The sequence below is a fragment of the Mirounga leonina genome, unplaced genomic scaffold (assembly GCF_011800145.1).
Source record: "Mirounga leonina isolate KUSES-001 unplaced genomic scaffold, KU_Mleo_1.0 Mir_366, whole genome shotgun sequence".
In the NCBI taxonomy this organism is placed as follows: Eukaryota; Metazoa; Chordata; class Mammalia; order Carnivora; family Phocidae; genus Mirounga; species Mirounga leonina.
Window position 1 is genome coordinate 27,460,319 of NW_023270709.1, and position 27,127 is coordinate 27,487,445.

Below are 27,127 nucleotides of genomic sequence, written 5' to 3' on the forward strand. Positions count from 1 at the left end.
GCCGTCGAGGACCGCTGGTACCTGCATACAGGAGGTGTTTACTTATTGGTGGAGAGCTTGGCAAATTCTGTCAGTCAAGTTCTGTGTTCTCTCGAGCCAGATTCCGCCACCGCGGTTGCCTGAAGAGCGTGTTTCAGTAGGTCCCAGGACGTCTCTGTTCGGGGGTTGAGGTGAGGCTGCCTAGGCCCTCATGCTGATTGCGGTGTCCATCAGCAAAGCCTCCAGCAGGCAGTCCGGCCCAGACCAGAAAGCAAAGCACCTGGAGAGGAGCTCTTCCAGAACCTTCCGACCTGCTTGCTTCTGAGCGAGATAAATGCTCAATACGGAAGGGGGTAGAAACACGGGAGAATTCTTGCTGGGTTCCCAATCCAAGAGGAAGTGGCGTGGTCCAAAGAATTTCAGCCGCTTAGGGTCGCAGGAGGTGGACAGCCCTGGGAAGTTCGTCCCGTAGAAGCAGATTGGGTTTGCTGCAGCCCTTAGGACCGCTGTACTTGGGGTACAGTATGTCTGTAGCAGTAAGGTGATCCAAATACTAAAGTATGAGGTGGGAAGGAGGAGAAGAGGGAAGGACTTGCCTCACTGTGGTGGAGGAATCCTCGGATGGAGCCTGAGCACGGGAATGGCTGTAACCTTGTGGAGACAGTAACCTCCTGGCCTCTCTGAACTACATCTCAGGGTTCCCTCCTGAGACTTGTCACACAGAGCAGCCCTGCCTTCCTGTGCGTCCTCCAAAGCCGGGAAGAAGAACACATCTGTCTCCGCCCTGTAGCAGCAGCTGCCAACGGGAGCCTCACGAGTTCTCGGAGAGCATCTGCCCTTAAATGAACACCCTCACAATTCTAAAATGAAAAATTTTTTTTTCTAACATTTTATTTATTTATTTGACAGAGAGAGACAGCGTGAGACGGAACACAAGCAGGGGGAGTGGGAGAGGGAGAAGCAGGCTTCCCGGGGTCACGACCTGAGCTGAAGGCAGACACCCAACGACTGAGGCACCCAGGCGCTCCTAAAGTGAATTCATCTGAGATATGCACAGCAATCGTATCTCTTTATGTTGTATATGAAATCCTTTATTGTAAATGCTTTGCTGTCTTTTCACTTGTAGCATTAACAGAAGCTTTGTGAGAAAGGACAAGCAAGTTCTAGTTATGCCATTTTACAGTGTGGGACCAGACTTTCAGAGAGGTGAGTGACTTGCTCGGGGATGCACAGCCCTAGGGTGCTGGAGCGGCATCGGCTGCCTTCTGTTTTGATCCTCAGGAGGAATTAGGAGACTGTGTCAAACTCCATTTGAACTCCTACCCCATGGGAGGAAATTGACCAAGAGCCTGGATTTTATGCCTCAGATCACCTAAAGAGTTTAGGGAGGGTTTAGACTTGGCCCAGATCCATCCCCTTTACCTTTTATCATTCGAGAACTAGGGACTTCAGGTCAGACATCAGTGTCTATTGTCCTCTTCTCTGCATCTGGGAGGAGGTAGGATTGCTTTTAGGCATTTGTTTTACCTCAACGCTTAAGGTTGCATTCAACTGGCCAGATGTGACGTTACTAGACCGGTGATTCTGGCTGCCTAGGATAGGACCTTTGCCAGCTTTATCTTTGACCAGAAAGAAAGCCAAGAGGTGGTGGAAGGTGGAAGAGGGAAAGGCAACTGTCTGTCTCCCTAGAAGAGCTATGTCCCATGTAAGTTAAGGAGTCTTCCTTCTTCCAAGCAGGGGATACATTTCTTTCTTTTCATAGAACTTCCCTTAGGTGAATCTGCCAAATTTTGCCCAGGATGGGACTGTTCTTCGCTTGCCTGCTGATTGCCCTTAATGTCTTCCTCAACACTCCTTTGCTCTATTTCATCATTAGGTGATTGAAGAACACCTTATTGGCCTGTTTCTTGAATGGTTTCATCCGAAACATGGACCTGAGGCTCTCACATGTCTCATGATTTCAAAAAGACTAGGCTCATATTAGTCTAATCCCCTTAGTCTAGGCAGACAGGTATGTGCTTTAGTGTTTGGCACTTAAACTCCAGGAATCAGAGAGCTTTGTACCAAACAATCAAGTCCAACATCTTCATTTGACAGATGAGGAGACCTAAAAACCAGATTGGTTATTTTCCCCTGTTTTTATATAGCTATCATTAGAACTATAATCAAAATCCAGATTACTGGAGTGCCTGGGGGGTGCAGTCAGTTGAGCATCTGACTCTTGATTGCGGCTCAGGTCATGATCTCAGAGTCTTGAGATCAAGCCCCACATAGGGCTCCTCACTCAGAGTGGAGTCTGCTTGATAATCTCCCTCTGCCTCTCCCCTGTCAAATAAATAAATAAATCTTTTTAAGAGTCCAGATTACCTGGTAAATGCTTACATCACAGGGCCTCTATCTGATGTTTCACTGATTCGTGCCAAGGATGCCGCCTGCACTGGGGTGGCTGGAAAATCTAGTGCTCAGGTTACATAGATAGGGCTTTAGCATGAGTGGGACTCAGTGCAGCCTCTCAGGGTGGTCACCCTTCAGAGGCAGGCACTCTCTAAACCTCCGTAGCACACTGTGGTTAAGGTCATGCTGGTGTCCTGGGATCATGGGGGTTAGTTTCTTGGCCATTTAGGGGCCACAGGAGTGGAGAGTGCAGTGCAGGTGAGTCCAGGATTCAACAGTTGGCTTTGGGCCAAGTTATGTAACCTTTCTGTACCTCCAGTTCTTCGTTTGTACTGTGGGGATAACAACAGTACCCCTGTCACTGTTGTGAAGCATAAATGAGTCAATATTCATAAAATGCTTACAAAAGACAGACCCAAAAGACCTAAAGAATCTCCCAAGTTAGGTTCCTTTGTTTTAATGTAGAACTTTCCCAGTGGGGTTTCTGTGTATCGATAACGTGTCCCATTTACAAACATGAAATGCATACTACAGTTACACATGCAATGGACTTGTTTGAGATGCCAGAACAGCTACATTTCGGGACACTTGTGCTACATGGTATACAAGCGAATTGAATTACAGATAAACTGATAGCACCTTGGCTCAGCTTGCCAACCACCAGAATACTAATGAGCATGAAGGAGAACCCTCAACCTCCACATGGCCATCTCCTTTGAATTCTGTCCTAGTTCTTTCTCTGCTTGCTTTTAGGTAGCCTATGTTCTCATGGTTCTAAAAAGACAATTTACAGGGGCGCCTGGGTCCCTGCTCAGCGGGGAGCCTGCTGCTCCCTCTTCCTCTGCTGCTCCCCCTGCTTGCGCTCTCTGTCAAATAAATAAATAAAATCTTTTTTTTTTTTTTTTTTAAAGACACAAAGATACAAAGATCTTCAAATTTCAGATCTTCCTGGTTAGGGGGAAAACTCAAACCACCAAAAACCTAAACGTTTTCTCAACAGTATCTCTTCCCTAGGATGGAATATAATATGTAATAATGTAGTAACATTCCCCTAGGAACAAAAGTCCCATTTACTATCCTGTAGTAAGACTGACAGATAATATTGATTGCCTATAGATAAAATTTCCAAAATATCAATGTATTACCTAACCTGATATAAAGGAAAGTAATTTGTATTAGGATAGTATGTGTTCCAGTGTGTACAGATGGGGTGAATAGATGTCTGTACCTGCAACAGCCCAATATGTGAATGTTGTATTTCCGAATCTAACACCATTAAGTGGTTTGATTTTCCTGAAATGTGAACAAGGCCTACAGAAAGAAACAGAAGAATAGCAGAAAGAAAGAGAAGTATATTTCCTTAATTTTCCAATATATATCAAAGCTGTGCAAAATATTTTGTATCTCTATGTAAAGTAATGTTAGGTTCTAGCCTTAGGTAACTATTAACTTTTTTTTTAGAGTGGGGGGAGGGGCAGAAAGAGAGAGAGAGGGAGAGAATCTCAAGCAGGCTCCACACCCAGCACGGAGCCCAACCTAGGGCTCCATCCCAGGACCTGAGATCATGACCTGAGCTGAAATCAAGAGTTGGACGCTTTAACTGACTGAGCCACCTGGGTGCCGCTATTAAACAGCTTTTTTGAAAGTCACACAGGATCAGGAACATTTTTTTGTTTTGCAGGAATGCCCATTATCCCTGACCCCCACTAAATTCCAATAGCACCATCCAGTCAACATGACGGTCCAAAAAAAAAAACCCCTCACCAATTCCCAGAACTCTCCCAGGAGGTAGCCTGCTGCCTTGAGAATTACTGTCATAGAAGAGAGAAATAACAGTGAATGGTCAACAAAATCAGGATGGTGTAGTGGGAGGGTCTGTGCTGCAAGAATGCAGGCCAGCCAACCTAGCGATGCGGCAGATTCCTACTAAGGAATGAGGGCCCCGTGAAGCATGCAACTGGACTGTATGGAGAGGTTCTAAATAAATCAGACTCTTAATCGGTAGTGCTTCTGTGTTCCCTGTTTCCAGTTGGAAGGCATGTTTTTGGCCAAGCTGGATACAGACAGCATCGTCACATTGCCTTAGAGGTTCTCCCTATGTGACTTCTTGGTGGATGTCCTCCACAGCTCACCTGCACATCTGGAAGGGTCCCTGGTCTACGAGAAAGGAACCTGTGAAACCAGATTATGTCCTAACCCAGCGGATCTCAAACTGTGCTGTGAGCAGAAGCATTAGGGGAGATGGTATATAGTTTGTAGCCGACTGTCAAGCACAGGGGCTCCAGATGAATCCGCAAGACCATGGCTTAAAGAAAAGGGTTTCGTGGGGAAAGTTAGAGTGCAGAGATGGGAGAGGAAAGACACAGATTTCCACATTCTCCCATTTCCCCAGCAGGAAGGCTGCTGTAGGAGGATGCTCTGTGGGTCGCTCAGCACAGGCCGGTGTTCCAGGAGAGGGCCCGCTGCTCTTACTCAGGAGGCAGGTGTAAAAACCACCTGTCAGTGGGGAGTTAAGTGGACTGCTTGGTGCCAGGCATTCCGAACGTGGGGCACCGGCTGTGTGATAGGAGGTGTCTGAGAAAGCTGGCTGGCTACCTGGGAATCGTGAGATCCTTGGGAAGTGTTGGCCCTGCTGGCAGAAGGGAGAAGCCACCTGTCTAGGGGAAGCTGAGTTGGTATTTTAGACCCTCCTGCTCTGTGAGGAACGTTGGAGTGGGGAGCACATTTTTCAGGCAATCTAGGATATCTTTCTAGGCTTCCTTTTGGACAGTTCTACTTGTCAAGTTATATGAAGTTATTAAATACACATGCCTGGGCCCCGTGTCCTACCTCCTAGGTCTGAAGCAAAGCCCAGGTATCTTGACTAACAAGTTCCCTGGGGGATTCTGATGTGAATGTGTATAACCTTCTGGAACCCAACTTTGCCCCCTTTCAGAAAGCCATTTTTGCCAGGCCCTCCTCCCATAGCTTCTGAAAGTTCACACCATCTTTTCTATAGATCAAAGCATTAATATCGAGCTCTGAATAGCCCTGTGTCTCCAGCACCCAAGCCTTGTGTTAAATCCTTTCCCATCAGCAGGAGTCCCAGCGTGTGAATTGGACATGGTCATTCAGTTGGAGGGAGGACAGCTGTGGATGCTGGATCTTCAGGGCACTGAAGAGGGGAGTGAGCGAAAATACCTGTCTGGGTGAGTGAGACCATGAAAAGACCACCGATTCGATATTTAGGAGACATGAGTTCCAGTCTAAGTTCTTGGAATTCACCGGGTGACTTAAGTTAGTCTGCTTTCTATTTGCCAAGTAAGTGAGCTGTCGTCGGTGTACTCTGAAAGTAGACTTGCTTAGAAGAACACCGACACTAGCTGGAAGGAGGGTCGGGGGGCACGTCAGGTGGCAGTGTTGTAGACAGCGTTTCTGAAATTCTGTTCTCTCTCAATCCCAAGAAAAGGACTGCATCCAAGCTTGATAGAATCATCCCTACTGTTTGCTTTTTTTAGAGCGTATCTTTTCTACACTTAAGAGTCTACTGTTTTCATCCCTTTCCTTTCTCCCATTTACCACTGCTGATCGGCTATAATAAGTAACAGCTCATTTTACTTTCTAATCCTCTACTCTCTGCTCATCAGCTGGTATATCTGCTCGTTTCCATTTTTCTGGCTCAGCGTAGTACCCAGTCACCCTTCCCATATTTCTTGATGTCTCTGTGCTCCCCATGCCTATTATAAAAACTGCCTGTTATCTCTTCTGCTGCTGTTCACTTGCCTTCGGCTGTCCCTTCTTGTTTTCTTCCCATATAAAGTTGCTAGTGTGTGTGAATTGCAAATTTGTTGTCTTTTTTTTTTTTTTTCCTGCTGGTTTATTTTCCTTGCTCTCCATACTAGATGCAGGTGACATTTGCACTTTAAATGTCTTTCAGATAGGGAGATGTGAACTGAGCCAAAGCATCAACACCAATCAGGCTATTTCTGAAGAACTAGAGTTTTCAGGGTCAGCAATGGAAAGTCTCAGAGGGAGTACTGCCCAAGGTCCTAAGAATGAAGAGGCCTATAAGGGTGAGGGCCGGTTATCAAGGCAGACAAAATGTCCTGTACAGAAGACATCTTTTGAGAAAACGGCAATCAGGAAAGTGTCGATGACCCTCAAGGAAATTTTCAGTAGGGAGAGAGTTCCTGAAGCTAGTGAATTTAGTCTAAGCTCAAAAGTTAATATACAGCAGAACATTCCAAAGGGAGCTAGATCCCCCATATCTAGGAAAAACTCCAAAGATAATTCGGACTTCATTAAACACCAAAAACTCTTCCCACAAAAGAAACCTTGTAAATGCAACGAATGTGGGAAAGCCTTCAGTTACCAATCAGACCTTATTGTCCACAGGAGAATTCATGGTGGAGAAAAGCCTTTTGAATGCAACGAATGTGGGAAAACTTTTAGCCGAAGTACACACCTTATTGAACATCAGAGAACTCACACTGGAGAGAAGCCGTACGAATGCAGTGAATGTGGAAAAGCTTTTAGCCGGGGCACTCACCTGAGTCTGCATCAGAGGATCCATACTGGAGAGAAACCGTATGAATGTGGTGAGTGTGGAAAAGCCTTCAGCCGAAGCACTAACCTTAGCCAACATCAGCGAACTCATACTCAAGAGAAACCTTACAAATGTAACGAATGTGGGAAAGCCTTCAGTGACCGTTCAACCATAATTCAGCATCAACGAATACACACTGGAGAGAATCCCTATGAATGCAGTGAATGTGGGAGAGCTTTCAGTTGGATCTCGTCTCTTATTGAGCATCAGAGGACACACACCGGAGAGAACCCCTATGCATGCAACGACTGTGGCAAAGTGTTCTCTCGCAGCTCATCCCTCATTGAGCACCAGAGAATCCACACTGGAGAGAAGCCCCACGAGTGCAGAGAATGTGGGAAGGGCTTCAGTCGGAGCTCATCCCTTATTATCCACCAGAGAACTCACACCGGAGAGAAGCCTTACAAATGTAATGACTGTGGGAAAGCCTTCAGCCAGAGTTCAACTCTCATCAGACATCAGCGACTTCACACTAAGGAGTAGTAGTTGAGCTTTTTCATTAATGTTAGCATAAGAGCACACAGCCTTCATGTCCTATCCTGCAAAGAACAACAGATACATCTTTGGAGTTTTCTTCTCTACTAGCTAGCTGTAAGCCAGTTTCAAGTTAGCCTTCCTTCCACCCGTTCTGTAAACTAGATGCTCCAGTGAGTACAAGGGGATAACGTAAGAACCTCACGTATTCCATCTCCTATTCCAGAGGACTCCAGCCTTAGAGTTTAGACCCTCCTGACACCTTGCATTTGCTCACTTTATCTATTCCATGGGGCTTGGGTCCCTGAACAATCAGTGAACCTTGTTTCCCGACCACATCAGCCCCTTTACTTAAAGAGGAAATCCTGTGTGTGTGAGATGCTGGTTCCAGTAGTAGAAGAGGAGCTGGCTTCAGAACAGGACAAAAAGCTTCCCACCAGTTTGGTGATAATAGTGTTGAGGCAAATCCAGTCTCTCGTTTTATAAGGACAGATTTTTCTCTTAAACCTTTTTTGCTATAGCATATTTTCCTCAAAGTATAAACCATAGTTCTAATGGGCCTAACTAATCCTAGTGTTATTTTATCTTATCCTCACCAAAAATGTCCTAACACTTACATTGAGTTCTATTATTTTTTTTAAAAATTGCTTCCCTAGTTTTTAAATTTTTCTTCTGTTTCTTCTTCATGAAACTTATACCCTCTGGTTCAAACTCTCACCAATCCTATAAAGCTGATCTCTCAAGGACAATTCAGTGCCTATTTCTTAGTCTTTTTCCTACTTGACATTTGCAGAATTGGCACTTTGGGCCACTCTTATGCCTTAAAATTTGAGCTGCTTCTGGCATCCCTGATTCTGTGCTGATCCACACTTTTCCTACCTCCCAGCACTCTCTGATTAACAATGATCAGCTCTATAACTTTGGGCAAGAGTTCAGCCAGAATACTCTCATTTTATCGGGTTATAATACTTGCGGTCACTCAATTAGATTGTAAGCTTCCTGAAGACAAAGGTCTTTTCGACCCCTGTGAAACATCCATAGTGCTGAATAGTTACTAAATGATCTATAATTACTGCCTACTTTATCCCAGGTAATCAGTCTGCAAGATTTTATTTCAAGTGGCTTACGAGTTGATTTCTTTCTCTGTTCTTAGTGCTGCTGGAGTTTGCGCCCAAATTACGGGAGTCAACACTGCTGCCCTTGTCTTCCTATCTTTATCTAGCTGCCTGACTAAACCACCACCTTGTTTAAAGAGTGCACAGTTCCCGGGAAAAAGATCAAACTGTTTAACCCCAGGGCCGTCCACAGTTAGATCTATCTACCCATTTTCCATTCCTGCCCGGTGCATGTAGGCAGCCTGTCCTTTGTGTCTGCTCTACCCTCTTCTCGCACTTGGCTTCTTTTCACACGGTTCTTTGGCACCCTTTTACATGTTCTGCTTTCCTCCTTGTGTCTCCAGAAATCCTGTCCACGCTTTATAAAAGGCCTTGCTCAAGTCCTGCCTCCTCTGACACTTTGGGTCCCCCACCTTTGCAGTCGTGGTTTGCATGTATTTTCGTGCATTGCAAACTTTCCTATTCTGTTTTCTGATTCTCTCAGGTGCTTTTTTCCCATAAGCTTCTGAAGTTAGAAATTATCTTAAATTCTCAGAAGCCCCATCTGATACATGGTATAATGCAGGTCTGGACTCGTTTTAATCTAAACCAGGAGGGTTTAATAGTGCAATCTCTTTAGTCTTATGAATGGAGAGATAAGATCATAAATATTTTGGTCCTTTTTGTCCTACCTTGAATTATGTAAATTAACTCTTGGGACTAATTCTCCTTTAGAGCTCCTGGGATGCTGGCCTCTTGGCTTTCCATTTCATGAGACTGTTGTAAGGAATAAGTGAGTTTATTCATGTAACGTGATGAAAACAGTGCCTGACATAAAGTAAGTGCTCAATAAATGCTAATTGTTATGATTCTGCTGCGATTCAGCCTGTGGCCTTTCATTTCATCCCCCGCAGGGTAAGTCCATTACCAGCAATGGAAAACTATGATTACAGTCACTTAAGTTAGAAGACATTTCTGCTAACGGTAATAATAGGCAATAGCCATCTATTTTATTATAACTATCATGTCAAAAAGGACTCAAGATAGCTTATATGATAAAATAGAAAATGAAAACACAGAAATCAGCATTAGAGGGGTGCCTGGGTGGCTCAGTCGGTTAAGTGTCTGCCTTTGGCTCAGGTCATGATCCCAGGGTCCTGGGATAGAGCCCCTGAGTTGGGCTCCCTGCTTGGCAGGGAGTCTGCTTCTCCAACCCCTCTGCTCTTCCCCCTGCTTGTTCTCTCTCTCCCAGATAAATAAATAAAATCTTAAAAAAAAAAAAATCAGCATTAGAGAAAGGAGAAAGCCTAAAAGATCAAGATCAGGACAAGTTATGGTTATGCTGTAGTTATCCAGATAGAGGTGCAAACAGCATTCTGGCAACCAAAGGGGGATGGTCATTTGCTTACTTTGTATTTGGAAAGAAAAAAAAAAGTCCATTTTTCAAGGAAAGATTTTTTTTTTTTGACCACTCGTCTTTGGTTATCTCTTCTTTTATGCATTTTTTAATTCTTTGCCATCATTGTAGTGAAGTTTCCAGAGGAAGCAGAGATAAGCACAAGGTTTAGTCTCCATTTTCAACCTGTCTGCTCTGTCCCCCAGCTAAACCCCCCACCCCCACCTCCCCGCCCAACAGCCTGAGCTTTGATGTGGCCTTCCCTGCCCCTCCTCCACCACCCACCTCCTGCAACCACCATGTACACCCAAACCCAGGGGCCTCTCTCTGCTTGTGGCCTGCACCTTAGCATCCCCAGAGAGGGACGATGACAGATGCCCAGGCAGACTTCAAGTTCTTTATACTCAAGTTCTGAGTCAGGGGTATCCCTGGCACACTGTGCTCTCTCCTGACTCTCCCTTTGCAGATGCCATTCCCTCTCTCTCTCAAACCCCTCCAGCCCCAGCCCTGCCTCTGGGCATACCTCCCTGGTGATTCCTACTCATCTGCAGCCTGGGACCCCTCTCCCACTCTAAGTGGTGCACACAGAACTGGTGTTCTCTGTCCCGTTCAGCCCATCACAGCCAGGATCTTACCTCGGTCTACAAACATCTGCAAAATGGGTGTGGCACCCATCCCCCTCACCAGGCTCCCCTCACCTCCCCAAAGCCACAGCAGGTGAGACGGCAGCTTGCAGTGTTGCATGATGCAGCAAGTTCTTTTCTGCCCAAGCTGGCTGAGCCCTGGAAGGGCACCAAGGCCAGAGGGATCCACTAAAATCCTAAGGGCCACACTACACCCCAGCGTAAAACCCATTCATGGCTACTCAGTGCTGCTGGGTTAAAATCCAAACACCTGCGGGGCCCACAGATGCTCCGTGGGCCCCAGTCTCTGCTCCCTGCCCTCACCTCGTTTTTCTTTAAAGGAAGCCAGAGTCCTCCCAGTTTCCTGGCTCACTGCTCGGAGAACTTTCCTTCCCTCCACCCCAGCCCTGTCACAGATTCTGTCCCAAAGCTTTCCTAATAGATTTAAGATGAATTTCTCCATTTGTCTGCATGTAATTAGACAATGCATTTGATAGCAAAAAATAAAAAATAATGTATTCTCCACAACACCTAGCATATAGTAGGTTCTCCAGTGAACAAGTATTTACTTCATAGTGGAAAGCTCAGAAAGGTAGGGGTGAAGATTGTTCTTCCGGGGGAGTGGGGTTAGAAGGAGCAAGGCATAGAGTTGATAACCACATGATACCTGGGTGCCAGAAGAAAAGCTCTTTTCACCCATTTGAGTCATTTAATTTTCTACCTTATGGGATGAAAAAACTGACCTTTACGGATGTGAAATAACTTACCAAAGACCAGGATTTGACCCCAGTTCTGCTGACGGTACTGGACTTCTTAAGGTGGACCCTGGCAAGGTCTGGAAAAGAAAGAACTGTGAGTAAAGGCGTAGAGGTGGGGCAAAGTTCCGGTAGATGGACTGGACTGTCTGTGGCAGGGAGTTCAGTGAAGTCAGGAATGAGAAAGTGGACTTGGAATTGGATTAACTTGGTGATGGCTGCTTCCAGTCCTAGATCGTGTTTGGGTTTAATGAGGGAATCACAGGAAGTGAGTGATGATGCTGATTAAGTGTGGCTTCAGGGGGAAAGATTAATCTGGGAGAGGAGACAGGATGGTGTGGACCCGGGGCGAGGGGGGGGGGGCGGGTAGGCAGAAGCTAGGTGGGAAGCGGGAGTCTTAGGATGGTGGTGGTGGTGGGAGCCGAAGAGCATCCACTGGGTGGATGAAGAAGCGGTGCCTAGATCCGGACCCCGGACAGGAGCGACCGGAGGCTGCGTTCCGTAACTGCTGTTGTTACTTGTCCTGTAAGTGACCTGCACCTGCAGCGAGGGGTTTGCGATACACCCTCGGTCATGCCAGTGTCCACTCTCGGGTAGGACCGCCTTGCGTCTTTTCAGTCAGCGTGGAACCAGAAACGTTAGGGACTTCCCGCGGGGAAGTCGAGTCACAGGGACGCGTGATTGGGCGGGGTCCGCCTTTGCGGGGAGCAGCGCGGGGTCTGCCGGGAAATCCTGCACGGTGCTCCCGCGGCAGGACGCCTCCCGGCGAAGTGCGCCTCCCGTCTGCGCGCATGCGCGCGCGCACACGCGCACACACGGACACGTGCACGCGCACGCGCGCCGCGGTCGCTCGCGGGCCCCTGGGCGGGGGGGGCGGGGCGCGGGCGGGAGCCTGCGGGCGGGCTCCGCGTTCCGACGCGCTGCGGCCCTTCCCGGCCCCCGGAGGCCGGCGGCGCCGGACGACAGGGCCCCGCGCTCGGCCCCCGAGCGTCGGCCGCCGCCGCGTGCCGCCTCCGAGCCCTCCGGCGGCTTGCTGGCTGGAGCCGGCCGCAGCGAGCTGCCCGGGCCCGGCGGGGGGTCGGACCTCCGCCGCCGCCGGGCAGGTAACGCCCGCGGGGCGCGACTCCCAGGGGCGCTGTGCTTACCTTTTCCGAAGGGCTTTCGCGTCGGGTTGGCCCACGACTTGGGGCGCTGTCGGCGTTACTCTCACGCCTTCTGCCGCGGGATGCGGGAGGGGACGCCGGAGTCCGTTTAACACGCGGTTTTAGCGAAGAAAGGGCACCGTCTGCTCTGTTGGTTGAATCGATGTGCTTGTTTTTCGGTTCCGTTCTTACGCAAAGGTTTGTGTTGAAACGGTGCTGGTGGCTTCCTGGCTTTCCTCATACGAGCTACCTTGTTCTTGCAAACCAATCAGGAGGAATTGCATTTTAATATTTTTTAACAAAGACAGAGAAATACGGACTTTGAAGCTGCTGAGGAAGAGCCTTTGCCCTAATTCCTAGTTGATGGCTCCTTAGGCAGTTTTGGGACATGGAGTCAGCGGCTGCTGATAATTTAACTTTTACATCTCATCAAAGTCCTGTTTTTCTCTTCATATCACTTTTTGCCTTTTCTTTCCCAACACATGATGCTTTTTCATATTTGGCTGTGAAAGGAAATGGAGGAGGAGGTGGAAAGGAAGGGCAATCGTAGGGTGATGAAATTGAGGAAAAGAGGTTGGAGAATCAAGGCCCCAAGTCTATACCTTCTATGATTGCTTTGAAGTTTTATCTCAAAGATCATAAAACCAGTCAAATCCATTTTAAACTTGTTCTCTAGGAAATAATTAAACTGATAAAACAATGTTCACTTATAAAAAAATGACAAATTTGAAATATACACAAAACTAGAATAGTACAATAAATTCCCATATACCCATTGCCCAGATTCAACAATTATTGAAATTTTGCCACATTTGCTTTATTTCTCCCTTTTCTTCCTTTTAGTCTTCTGACTTTAAAAATTTTAAATTTAAATTCCAGTGTAGTTAACCCACAGTGTTATATTAGTTTCAGGTGTCCAATATAGTGATTCAGCAATTTCATACAACACCGGTGCTCATCATGATAAGTGCTCCTTAATCCCCATCACCTGTTTCCCCCATCCCCCACCCACCTCCCTTCTGGTCACCATCAGTGTGTTCTCTAGAGTTAAGAGTCTGTTTCTTTGTTAGCCTCTTTTTTACCCCTTTGCTCTTTTTTTTGTTTCTTTCTTAAATTCCACATGTGAGTGAAATCATATGGTATTTGTCTTTCTCTGACTTATTTCTCTTAGCATTATACCCTCTAGTTCCATCCGTGTCATGGCAAATGGCAAGATTTCATTCTTTTTGATGCTAATATCCCATTGTATATATATACACACCACATCTTTATCCATTCATCTGTCGATGGATACTTGGGCTGCTTCCATAATTTGGTTATTGTAGATAAGGGTGCATGTAACCCTTTGAATTAGTGAATATTTGGGGTAAATACCCAGTACTGTGATTACTGGATTATAGGGTAGTTCTATACTTAACTTTTTGAGGAACCTCCATACTGTTTTCCAGAGTGGCTGCACCAGTTTGCATTTCCACCAATAGTCTTAAGAGGGCTTCCCTTTCCCTGCATCCTCACCAACATCTGTTTCCTGTGTTGTTAATTTTAGCCATTCTGACAGGTGTGAGGTGTATTTTGATTTGCATTTCCCTGATGGTGAGTGATGTTGAATATCTTTTCATGTGTCTGTTGGCCATTTGTATGTCTTCTTTGGAGAAATGTCTGTTCATTTCTGCCCATTTTTTAAATTGGATTATTTGTTTCTTGGGCGTTGAGCTGTATTTTGCTGAGATATTTTAAATGAAATTGAAACATCATGTAGTTTCATCCCTATTTCATTATGCATTTCTAAAAACCAGGGGCAATTCCCTGTGTAATCACAATGCTACTATCAGACCTAACAAAATTAACAGTAATTCTTTGGATACCCTTCAGTTTGTAGATGAAATAAACCGGAGCTACATCTTCTGTTTTGGAAAATGCAGAGAAACTAAGGTAGCCTGGCTCTGGATGTGGATCCATTCTAAGTTTAAGAGTTGAGATAGGACATTTCTTCCATGTGATGCTCACCTTTTATCCTAACTTCCAAGACCCTGGAGTAGAACTGCATTAATTGAGCCTGTTGGTTCCTTCAGAACATTGGCTTCTTGGGGTGCCTGGGTAGCTCAGTCAGTTGGGCGTCAGACTCTTGGCTTCAACTTGGGTCGTGATCTTGGGGTCCTGGGATTGGGCCCCGTATCGGGCTCCATGCTCAGCATGGAGTCTGCTTGTCCCTTTCTCTCTGCCCTGCTCTCTCTCAAATAAATAAAATCTAAAATTAAAAAAAAAAAATTGGCTTCTGGGGAGCTAGAGATTTGAATCCTTGAGAACCATTTTCCAATATTTTTCCTCACTTTCCATCTTCTCCGATAGGCCTTTTCCTGTGGTTAACCATTTCCTTATGACTTCATAGTCTCTTTAACAATGAACTCTTTAACAATGAACATGTGGCAACCGAAATTAAAAACACATCCCATATCCAACCCAACAGCAAATCCTATCCCTACTTCAGAATTGTTCTGGAATCAAACTATTTCCCACAGTCTGTTCTCAACACAGAACCAAGAGGGATCCTTTTCAGATATTTGTTAAATCATGTCACCCCTGCTCAGAACTGTCCAGTGGCTTCTCATCTCACTCATAGTAGAAGCCAAAGCCACAGTCCCTGGAGAAGTCTGCAAGATCCCACATAGTCCGGCTCTGTCTGTCTGACCTCTTGAATCTAACCTCTTGCTCTCCTCCTTGTTATTCTCTTTCCTCTGGCCATGGTGGCCTTCTAGTTGTATTTAAACATGCCAGGCCACTTTTTTTTTTTTTTTTAAGATTTTATTTATTTATTTGACAGAGACAACGGGAGAGGGAACACAAGCAGGGGAAGTGGGAGAGGGAGAAGCAGGCTTCTGGCTGAGCAGGGAGCCCGATGTGGGGCTCGATCCCAGGACCCTGGGACCATGACCTGAGCCAAAGGTAGACGCTTAACGACTGAGCCACCCAGGCACCCCGGAAATCTTTTGGTCTTGTTCCATCTCTTCACATCAAAGAAAGTGTTAGTGAGAAGCCCTATCAATATGCCAAATGTGGAAAGATCTTCATTCAGAGAGCTCATGTCTTTCACAGCATCAGAATTCTGAGAGAAAATTCAGAAGTTCTGTTCTTACACACCATCAGAACTCCATGACATACAATACAGACGTCTGGTTTCCAGGCCAACATGTAAGGAGCTTGGAAGTTCTCACTCCCCATCTTCACAACAAGAAAAAAGCTGAACAAACTGAAAATTAACAACTCTTCTTAGATGCATCAGAGAATTGAAGTCACAGGGCAAACACCACCCTGAAAACTGGAGAGACCGACAGGTGGATACAGAGAATCGCAACTGACCAAAAGCAGAAACCCAGGTTGGAGCCAGCTACTGATAGGATTAGCTGAAGGCTAATTGACTAGTTCCTGGAGACTGCGTATGGTCTAATTTGAGAGTTAAAAAACCTGGGGGTCCAACCTTTGTGGAGCCCCATGTTTTTATAAGGTTTACCTCCAGGAGCCCTATCAGGTTCTCCCTGTGAAGATCTGAGAAAAATCCTTTCCCTGCTGGAAGTAATAATCTTGAAATATGCCCAGAGCTATTCCATTCTCCTTAACAAATGTCTGCCCTCAAAACTATTTCATTAAAGTCTACGTGGGGGAAAGGAAACTCCCAGCTCTGGCTCTCTCTTGCCTTCCTGTCTCACCTAGAAGGGAGCAGAAGTACTGAGAAGTACTTGTGAAGGTCCCAGCCCACGGTCATAAACACTAAACATCTGAGGCCTAACCACAGATTATAGAACACTTCCCCCAGCCGCCCTGACGTGGACCTGTGTAACAATGGAGGATTACACATGAAAGCGTTGTCATGTTGCCAGGTGAACTGGGGAGACTCCAGGCCTTGGGGCCTTGACCCAGCCTGTCCCAAAGATGTCGCAGAAGGCTCTTGGTCTTCTCAGGAGAAAGAATTCAAGGGCAGACACAACACAGTATGTGAGGGGTATAAGCAGGAAAGTTTATTCAAGCAAAAGTACACTTTCAAGTTGTGAGAGCATGGTGAGCTCAAGAGAGAACTGTGCGTCCTGCGGGCTGGGTTTCTATCTTTTATTGACAGTTGTTAACTAGGGGACAGAATATTTATTACTTGGGGCTGGAAGCAGGGTTTTGAGCTTTTTCTTCCTCACTTGCTCAGGGCTTTCCTGTCGTGGTGCTGCCATCTTGGGCCTGTCTGGTGGGATCCAGCTTCTCGTGGATGCTGCCAGGACAGGCCTCTGACCTTCCCACAGCCGGCCACGGGAGCCTCCTTGCAGGCCTCCAGGCATCCCGTTAGAGCCTCACTGTCTACTTTCCCAGTAAGACTCAGGCTGTATTTGGGAAAGAATTTCTTGGGAAACCCAAGGACTACAGAGGAGACAAAAACAAGGACACAGGAAACTAGCCTCTGAGGCCTGTGGCTGCAGAAAACCGTAAACACAGTCTAACTCCTAGCCACACAAACATAAAACCCCACACTACAGACCTATTTACTATTTACGTCAGTTCCTTTTACCCAATACATCATGTCTGGATTTCCACAAATAATTAAAGGCATACCACAAAGCACAAAGCAGGCTAAAGAGAAAGCAAACATCAATCAGAAGCAGGTTCAGATATGGCCTAGATTTTGGAATTAGCAGGAATTTAAAATATATTGAACATGTTAAGGGCTTTAAAAAGTGCACAACATACAAGAACAGATAATGTAAGTAAAAACTCTAAGTATGAATCAAAAGGAAATGCTAGAATTCAAAAGCAGTGTAAAGAAATGAAGAATATTTAGACAGGCCCATGAGTAGACTGGACACAGCCAAGCGAAGAATTGATGAGGGAGCAGAAGACTAGCTGATACCCGGCAACCTTGCCCCACCCCCCACTCCTGGGTGGGACATGTGTGACGTTCCTCCAGGAATCTCCCAACTGTCTTCATGTTAATGCCTTGCTAGAGGAAAGAACCACCTTGACTTGACAATGGCAAGGTCTCTGGTATCTGGTTGGTCCTCTTTAGCATATGAAAGTCCTTTTGAAAACCTCTCTGTGCCTCACTTCCCCCAGCCCCACAGTATATAATCAGCCTCCCCTCCCAACCCCGGGGCAGCAGCTCTTCCTGCCCATGGGTCCTGACCCTGGGCTTTAATAAACCACCGTTCTGCACCAAGAATTCTCAAGAATTCTTTCCTGGTCATCGGCTTTCGACCTCACCCCACCAAACCTCACCTACATTCCAAAACTACATCAGAATCATTGAGCTTGAATATATGTTAATAGAAACTCCCCAAATTGAAAAACAGAGAAAAATAAATAAAAAGAGCATAGCAGAATATCCGAGAACTGTGAGGCAATTACAAAAAAATTGTAACATGCTTAATGGGAATACCAGGAGGAGAAAGACAAAGTGATGTAGGAAAGACATTTGGGTTCAAAGCCATTTCGATGGCTCAAGAAAGAATTCTTGAAACGTCTTTGGTGCAAAAAGGTGATTTTTTTTTTTTTTAAAGATTTTATTTATCTGAGACAGAGAGAATGAGAGAGACAGAGAGCACATGAGAGTGGGGAGGGTCAGAGGGAGAAGCAGGCTCCCTGCGGAGCAAGGAGCCCGATGCGGGACTTGATCCCGGGACTCCAGGATCATTACCTGAGCCGAAGGCAGTCGCTTAACCAACTGAGCCACCCAGGCGCCCGCAAAAAGGTGATTTTATTCAAGCACAGGGACAGGACCTGTGGGCAGAAGGAGCTGTACTGGGGTCATGAGGAGTGGCCCATTAATATACTTCAAAGTTGGGAGGGGGTTAGGGATAGTAAGTCTCTAAGGAATTTTGGAAGCAAGGTTTCCAGGACCTGGGGGCGGCGGGGGGCGGCTAGCTATTGATGGGGAAAGGTCATTACCGTCTAATAGAACCTTAGTCATGAGACCCTTCAGATGTATATCGGTGGGTCATCTGCTTGGGGGATGATTGCCAACAGGCATCTTGGAGGGTTTAGAGATAAAGGAAATTTCTAAAGGAATTTTTGTATGTTAAAGTAGACTTAAAGGAGCCTGGGGGTTGGTCTAGAATTGCCTTTTGCCCTTAGCAAAGTGTCAACATCAAGGCAGTTGAGTCCCTAGAGAAATGTCACTCTGCATGTTTCAAGGACTTGTCAGTGGGCTGTAGACAGTAAGGAAATCTAATAATTTTTCTTCTGCCTTTGTTTCCCACATCAAAAGGACCAGAGAAATATTTGGAGTAATAATGGCTGAGAAGTTTTCAAAATAAATGACAGTACGTAACTGGGGACATTGATCATTGCCTCAATTAATTCATTATCTCTTGATTTATTTCTGATTTTAAATATTTTTCTACCTTATTTCTCTTGATACATTATTTGTGTTTACTTGCTCTTCTGTTCCTTGTAGTTTCGTCTTCATATCTGAAATTATTTTTCTTTTTTTCAATTCTTTCTTGAGTTGTTAGTTCTTTTCCAAACCTATTTCTGGTTGTGATATTATAATATAATAAGAAATATGTATCTGGCCTTGTCCCAGTTCCTGAGCTCCTAAAATTAGGGAAAAACTAATGTGAAAACAAAACAGTGTCATATTTATCATTTTGTGAAACACTTAAAATGTATCTGAGACTTCTCCACTGTTCAGATAAAATAGTATTAGCTACTTGAAGACCAGTTATGTGCATTTAACTTTCCTAGGCCAGTCTTACGCACCAAGACCGCCTAAGTATTATAATCACCACCTCACACATTTATTCCTCTTAGTGAGCTCTTTGGAAAGAGCTGAGGGCAATTTTTGAACAGATTATTTGACATATTCTTAATCCCAGGAGTACTGATTTAGCAAAGGTATTACAGGAAAGAGGTTTGGAGGCCTTAGAAGTAAATAACACCATCCTGCTGTATACTTACTAGATAAAAGGATGCAAGTCAGGAATGGCCAGATGGAAGAGATGTGTAGGGCAAGGTATAGGGGTATAAGGTACCTCTCCTGGTACCTTGATGTATTCACCAACCTGGAAGCTCTCTGAACCCCTTAGGTTAGGGTTTTTAATGGAGGCTTCATTACAGTGGCTCGATGGGTTAAATCACTGGCCATTGGTGATTAACTCAACCTCCAGCCCCTGTCCCATACTTGGAAGTTAGGAGTGGGGCTGAGAGTTCCAACTGTCTAATCACACGGTTGGTTTCCCTGGTAACCAGCACCCCCATCCTTAGGGGCTTTCCAAAAGTCGCCTCATTAACATAAACTCAGGGTGGTTGTAAGGGACTTTTATGAATAACAAAGGATGCTCTTTCATCTTTATCATTCTGGAGCTGTTTCCAGAGCTGGGGACAGAAACCAAATATAACAGACGATGTTTCTGTTGCCTTTATTACTTAGGAAATTACAAGGGTTTTAGGAGAGAAAAAAAAAAAACAAGGGTTTTAGGAGTTCAGGAACTGGGACAAGGCCAGATACATATTTCTTATTATATTATAATATCACAACCAGAAATAGAGAGGTTTGGAAAAGAACTAACAACTCAAGAAAGAATTGAAAAAAAAATTTCAGATATGAAGACGAAACTACAAGGAACAGAAGAGCAAGTAAACACAAATAATGTATCGAGAGAAATAAGGTAGAAAAATATTTAAAATCAGAAATAAATCAAGAGATAATGAATTAATTGAGGCAATGATCATCAATGGCTGACATTATTGCCATTATGTACCTCTAACAGATGTATTCACCACCACCTATGAAATAGCCTTTCCGCCAAAATATAGATACATAGATATAATTAAATATATCAATAAATTATATATAAATGTAAAAATATAAATATAGATATATTTGGTTAAGCCTCTTGGATCTATTGATTTATAGGAAACAAAAGGGACAAAAGAAATCTGTTAAATGACACTGTGGGAATACAACCAGCAAAATCCAGTACAACAATGGGAAACACTATGACAAACAACCTAGTTAATTCACTAAAAAGTTGCAAGAAAACAAATACATAGAAGAAGACACTATAGATTAAAAAGTCTCAAGAGACATACCAACCAGTCATAATATACGGATCTTATCTGGATGCCGCTTCAGCTGAGTAGAGCGAGTTCATTAGGCTCTAACAAGACGCCTGGAGGTCAGCCAAGAGGAGGTCAGGGCCAGCTCTCAGAGTCAGAAGCCCATCCTGGCAGCACTCCAAGACAGAGCCACAGGAAGCCGGATCCAGCCAGACAGGCCCAAGATGACTGACAAAGTAGGCCAGAAACCCCGGACCAAAGAAGAAAGAAAAGGCAGAAAACCCTGCTTCCAAGATATTACCCCCCCAAATAATGAATGTTCCATCGCCTTGTTAACAACTGTAAATAAAAGATAGAAACCCAAAGCCCATAGCACACAGCTCGCTCTCTCAGATACAGAGAGTGTACTTTCACTTCCGGAAACTTTCTCGCTTCTCTGCTGTGTTGTCTGTTCTTGAATTTTTTCTTGTGATAAGACCAAGGGCCTTTGGTGACATCTTTGGGGTGCTCTGATCAAGGCCTCAGGGCCTGGAGTCTCCCCAGTTCACCCAGCAACAAAACAAATAACTGTAAAAATTTAAAAATTATATAAACAAGAAAATGTGAACAGGGGTATTATCTGGATCCAATGAGAGAACATAGAAGCAATGTAAGTACCATGAAACACCAAACAAATATAAGGTGCTATTATTTTAGATTGAAGCAGAAAGTACCTCAGGTGAGGAAATTTGAGTCATGGGAGAAGCTAGTATTACCTTGTACTACCAGGTTTTATAGTTTTCAAGCATCTCATCTCTTATCTGTATGTCTGAGCAAGGTTCATTTGTTGCCGCTTCTTCTGGGTGAAGTCTACAGTCATGTGGAATATTATCAGTTCCTGAAAATCAAAGATATATGGCACCACTAGGATGAAGAATGAAGTAGCCAGAAGTGAGATAGGACCAAACTGAAATAACACTGAGAGTGTTCAAAGCTGTAAGGCCAAATAAAAGACTGCCCCAGAATGCTAACTATGTGGTAAGCCTAAAGAGTCAAGATGGGAGCAGGAGGAGGAGGCCCCCAAAAGGGTTGTCAGCAAGGAAAAACAGTTGAACTGATAGTCTGATGTGTTTGACCATACTGAGGTTTTCACGGATCTACCGGTGACTTGAGGAATTGGTACATAGAAAACTAAGCAGGAAAAAGGGGCAATAACTACCTTTAGGAAAAACAAAAATCTGTACAAAAAAGGAAAATTAATCATAGTGTACTATGTGGCTCAGCTGTGAACAGTATTTAGGTAGTCCTAGTTATCAAAACTGATTTCACCCAGCCTTGTGATATCAGTTTATTAGAAAGGTTGGGGAGAAGATACGTATGGGAAGGTTGAGAGAGGTAAAAATGCTTATCCTCCATAGCAAAAGCCAATATATAATTACCTAAAAATGAAAAATCAAGAATAAACAGCACTGTAGAAACATTCTTCTTAGAAACATTCAGGGTAACACCAAAATAGCCAAAAGACTTAATAATAGTTCCCTTTGGACAGCAGGTCATGGACGTAGGGATAACTGTTTTTCCTTATAAACCTAATAGTACTGTTTGGCTTTTAAAAATATGCATAGATAGTATTTTGTTAAATTAAAAAAAACCCTATTTTTGTAAATGTTTCATGGACAATTATGAAGAGATTTATTATTAATTGCCTACATAATTATTCACACTACCTCCTTGCCCAACAATCTCCCAATACACTTTTTTAAATCATTAGGAAATATTCAAGACATTCAAAATATTACAAATGTTAACATAAAGAATACACACGTAACCACCACCTAGCTGAGGAAATCAGCATTAACAGTACAAATGAAGTCCCTTCTTCCTTCTCTTCAGAAGTTATCCTGACTATACCCAAACAGCTAAACTTTCTGATTTAAAACTAGTTATCCATTCCCTCTCTTTATTTTACTAAGGTTAGTCATCTGATGTGATTTCTCAAGTATCTGCTTAAGGGTTTGCTAAAGGTTCTTTTTTTTTTTTAAGATTTTATTTGAGAGAGAGAATGAGAGAGAGCACATGAGAGAGGGGAGGGTCAGAGGGAGAAGCAGACCCCCTGCTGAGCAAGGAGTCCAATATGGGACTCGATCCCGGGACTCCAGGATCATGACCTGAGCCGAAGGCAGTCGCTTAACCAACTGAGCCACCCAGGCGCCCTGCTAAAGGTTCTTAAAAAGCGTTTTCTCTGCTGGTAGATGTGGTATCTAGATTCTTCCCATCAAAAAGCCAAATCTCCTGATTTCCCTTATCTATCAATGGTACAACCCTCAGGCTTGAAGTATAGCCATTGCCCTTGACTTCTGTCTCTTTGACACCCCCGCTCCTCCTTGGCCAGTTCTGTCCTTACATGGGATGAGGTGAGGGAAAGATGGTCTAGGACAAGGGAAGGAAGTTTCTTCCCACCACACAAGTCCAGGAGAAGCTCAACCTCGGGGTGCCTGGGTGGCTCAGTCGTTAGGTGTCTGCCTTCAGCTCAGGTCATGACCTCAGAGTCCCGAGATCGAGTCCCGCATTGGGCTCCCTGCTCAGCAGGGGACCTGCTTCTCCCTCTCCCACTCCCCCTGCTTGTGTTCCCTCTCTTGCTGTCTCTCTCTCAAATAAATAAATAAAATCTTTTTTTTTAAGATATTTATATCTTAAATAATAAAATATTTATTTTATTTATTTATTTATTTATATAAAATAAAATATTTATTTATTTGACAGAGACACAGCGAGAGAAGGAACACAAGCAGTGGGAGTGGGAGGAGAAACAGGCTTCCTGCGGAGCAGGGAGCCCGATGTGGGGCTCGATCCCATGACCCTGGGATCATGACCTGAGCTGAAGGCAGACGCTTAACGACTAAGCCACCCAGGCGCCCCAATAAATAAAATCTTTTAAAAAAAAAAAAAAGCTCTTCACCCGGGTCTCCGCCGGTGAGAGAATGGTAGCCGCTCCCGCTCCATACCCTACCTTGTTTTCTTTGCCTCTGTTTTAAAATGTGGGTTTTATTTATTGTTTAGGTATGGTGACATCAAGAGATGATTGCCACTGAAAAGAGCTTGTTACGCACTGTTCCTGAGGTGCACGCATGCCATGCCCGGCCAGGCAGCGCCACATGGGGGAAGCACCAGGGTTGGTCAGGAGGCTAAAGAGGTGGGAGGAAAATGTGGGCAAAAGCCTTTATTGTGGTTTCTATATGGAAAAGAACAGACGAAGGAGGGTAGGCAGGTTTAGAATTGGCCAGTTTGAATTATTTCAGTGGGGGCGTGTAGGGACCTGGGGTGATTAGGACAGGGGAATAGCAGAGAGTAGCAGCCAGAGGGGAGGTGGGGAAGGGCGTTGGGGGCCCTGGGCTGGTTAGTTTGCATATGAAAGCTATGCTGGGGGCCCGGCAAATTGTTGGCTATCTCTAGGGACTCCGCTAATCCTGTGAAGGGACAATCCCACTCCCGCCTGTGAGGTTCCAAATATTAGAGCGTCAAGGAAGAAGAAGAAGAAGAAGAATATGGTTAATACAACCTTTAGTCTTCCTCACCCACGAGCTCTCAGCTCATGTGGCACTTCTTCAAGGGAGCTTTCTGGGACTCCCAGACTAGGTCATTTTTCTCTCACAGCTCCTTCACAATTTGTAGCTTCTGTGATTATTTGGTTAAAGTCTGTCTTCCTAACCAAACTTCTTAACCAAATCCAACATGAGGGCAGGTAATTTCTTTTTTGTCCACCTTTATACCCATAGCTACAAAACGGTGCTTGGCACACAGTAGATGTTCAAGAAATACCTATCGAATAAATAAGTGATTGAATGTCTCTGAGCCTTAGTGATTGGCACACCAAAATGAAAAACTACAGGAATTTCACTCATACCTACAAGTTAAATCCCTGAGACCAGCAGCTTAGAAACTATTTTCCAAGGAAATCATTTAGGGTGCTAGGTCAAACTTAAATTAGCTTATGCAATGAATAACATCCGTGATGTGTCTGACTCAGAAACCATCGTTAACAGGGTGGGAAATACGTATTCTGAGTTCTGGACGTGAGAAGCCAGCACTTATCAGTGTAGTCAGCTCCTGCGGCTGCATTCGAAAATGAGCAAGGATCTGGAGTGAGGCTCCATCCCGTGCGGAGGGAGAGGGTACCAAGCAATTCCATTTGGAGATTGGAGATGTCTGTCCATAATCCGTTACTGTAGACATGAGAATAAATCCCAGTGATGAACTTTCTCCTAAGACGTTTTGAAACGTGCAGAGATCCATCTTAGGACGAGAAATTTCTGTCCAGCCCATGCAGAGGTCAGTTTCGTTTACAAAGAGAGGACTGCCTGAATGCCCAACGCTTACTTGGCTCTGAGCTGAATCACTGCAGCTTGTGATCCAAGCGAGGAGAACGTGAGCAGGGAGGTGATGTGGGGCGGTCGGAAGAACGATCCATCAGCGGAGACTCGCGGCCCCAGGAGCGCTACTTGTTCCCCGAACACAGGGCGGTCATTTAGCCGCAGTGTTTCCTCCTCATTTCCACCTACCGCACAAAACTGCTGAGAAATTTAAAACACGGAGAAGCGCGGAGAGCAAGACGCGCAGATCGTACCTAATCTCTGCTACACGGGCGCGAAGACACGCCGACGAGCGGTAGGGCACGGACCCGGTCGCCGGAGCCCCGACGAGGACGTCCGCGACGCCGCCCGTGTCTGGGGCAGGAGGCGCGTGCGGCCGGCCAGTAGCCCCATCAGGCCGCGGGGCCGGCGTCTGCCGTCTGCGCGTCTGCGGCCGGGAGCCCATTCTCCCGTGCGTCCCTTCGGCCAAGTGGCCGGGGCCCCGATGCGCGTCCTGTCCCGGCCCGAGCCACGGGGGCAGCGCGAGCGTCCGCGCCCCGCACCCACAGGCCGTGGGGGCCCGCGCGGCGGCGGACGGAGACAAGAAGGGGCGCGGGGCCCGGGCGCGCGGCACGTCACTGCCGACGGAGCGGGGCAGCGCTCTCCTCCGAGACGCCCGGGAGGCTGGCGTCGTCGCGTCCCGAGCCGTCCTTCTGTTCCCCACGGCGCCTCTGCGGCTCTGAGACAAGCCCCGCCGCCCCCATCCCTTCGACGCGGACGAGTTTGCGGCCTCACCTCAACGCGACCACAGGCGGCTTCGACCTCAGCGGCTGGGACGCGCTGCCTCGTGCGGGTCGTCGGCCGCCATCCCAGGCTGGAGCGCGGCCGTGCCGGCGGCCCCCGCGCTCCGAGCGACGCGCGCCCTCGCGGCCGGCTCCGGGCCCACGGCTGGCAACTACGCTTCCCAGGAGGCCCCGCGGCGCCCCCGCTCCCAGACTCCATCTCCCAGGAGTCTTAGCGACGAGCCCCGCCCGCGCCGGAAGCCCTGTGTGACGTCACCGCCGCAGCGGCTGCGGGCGTGGGTGGGCGGCAGCGCGCCGGGCGCTGGGGCGTGCCGGGGGGCCGCGTCTGGGGCGGGGGCGGCCGTGGCTGAGCTGCTGCCTTCTCCAAGGAGCTGAGGAGTCGGGGTGAAGCCTCCGCCCCTGTTCGTCCCCTGCCTGCCGTCTGCTGATGCGCATCTCCCACGTGTGCACGGGCGGCCGCGCCGACCGAGGGGGCCGCCGCCCTCCCCACGGCCCCCCGAGAAGCGCGAGGACCGAGAAGCGGAAAGTGCTTCTCCCGTCGGGCGATGTAGTGAATGTGCCCTCAGCCTCTTTCCCCCATACCTGTTTGTACCTGCATGGGCCAGGTATGGGGAGAGAGGTGTGTGTGTTTATACGTCACAAATTACAGCAGGTGCGTAACAGTGTTTGCATCTTCGGCTCCCCTGTTCGACCTTCGCACTGTAAGTTTCAGCGGTACTACTAACTAGTCCCGTCCCTGTATCAGCTTTCCTCTGCAGGCTTTCTAAACACCAGTGGTGTTATTTTGTATCCTTAGCAAATGCTTCGGTCACTTATTATCAAAGCAACTTTATAAAGTTAGTTTTACTAGTTGTGATGATGGCATTATGGTTATGTTTTAAAAGAAAAAGTCCTTTATGGGTTAGGAGATGCAACTCATATAATATCTGGGTCTTATTGAAAAATACTCCAGGAATAAATAAAAGTGGGGAATGAGGGGGCGATCACTAAACAAGATTGGCAAAATATTGATCAGTGTTGAAGCTGAGTGAGGGATACAGTGGAGTTCACTATACTGTCCTGTGTCTGATTGAAATTTTCTGTAATTTTTATGTGTACCAGCATTCCTCATGGAACAGTGAGGTCCACTAATTCCTTCCTGGCTCATGTTCAAGTGATCCCTTCACCACTGCCCAAATGAAGAATTTTTCCTTCCAGTCATCTCCGTGATGCTAGTGATTCCTTTTCCTGGGACCCATCTTGTTACTAGATTTTCCACAGTACCTCTGAGGCTAAAGTAAATCTCTGCTTTTCCCAGAACATGCCTTTTATCTTCATGCTCCCCCATTCTCTCTCTCCTCCTGGTCTCAGACATAGGTGAACTTGGCATCTGGCTTATAGCCTTCTGCTCTATATCTTGGTCTCATTTCATTCTCAGTGACATCAGTGTGGCTCACAGGGTAAATGCTCGGTAAATATTTGTTGAATCTCCATGTCCACATGGATGAATCATCCAGCAAACATTCTGCCTTTTCTCTGGAACC

The 27,127-nt window shown here is 46.1% G+C and overlaps 3 protein-coding genes across 7 annotated transcripts in view; 2 read left to right on the plus strand and 1 right to left on the minus strand.

The window, feature by feature from the left end:
• Nucleotides 1-25,762, minus strand: part of LOC117997495 (zinc finger protein 883-like) — a 53,084-nt gene extending 27,322 nt beyond the window's left edge. The window contains exons 1-2 of the mRNA XM_034985823.1: nucleotides 25,597-25,762; nucleotides 11,313-11,380 (exon numbers count right to left, since the gene is read on the minus strand). The gene's annotated coding sequence lies outside the window, so the exon portion shown is untranslated. The remainder of the gene's footprint in view (nucleotides 1-11,312; nucleotides 11,381-25,596) is intronic.
• Nucleotides 1-27,127, plus strand: part of LOC117997523 (histone H2B type 1-C/E/F/G/I) — an 881,166-nt gene that overhangs the window by 548,496 nt on the left and 305,543 nt on the right. The window lies entirely within an intron of this gene.
• ZNF391 (zinc finger protein 391) lies at nucleotides 960-9,410 on the plus strand. Of its 5 annotated transcripts, none has more exons than XM_034985869.1 (3): nucleotides 960-1,185; nucleotides 5,450-5,561; nucleotides 6,290-9,410. In XM_034985869.1, exon 3 carries the CDS (start codon nucleotides 6,368-6,370, stop codon nucleotides 7,439-7,441), a length of 1,074 nt encoding a protein of 357 aa, XP_034841760.1. In that variant the 5' UTR covers nucleotides 960-1,185; nucleotides 5,450-5,561; nucleotides 6,290-6,367; the 3' UTR covers nucleotides 7,442-9,410. The 5 variants fall into 5 exon arrangements, with proteins under 5 accessions (XP_034841760.1, XP_034841758.1, XP_034841761.1 ...); XM_034985867.1 differs by having other exon boundaries at nucleotides 5,453-5,561; XM_034985870.1 differs by having other exon boundaries at nucleotides 966-1,185; nucleotides 6,748-9,410.

Bases quoted from the DNA above. Each gene is read 5' to 3' on its own strand.
- ZNF391 (XM_034985869.1), top strand. From the start codon at position 6,368: ATGGAAAGTCTCAGAGGGAGTACTGCCCAAGGTCCTAAGAATGAAGAG.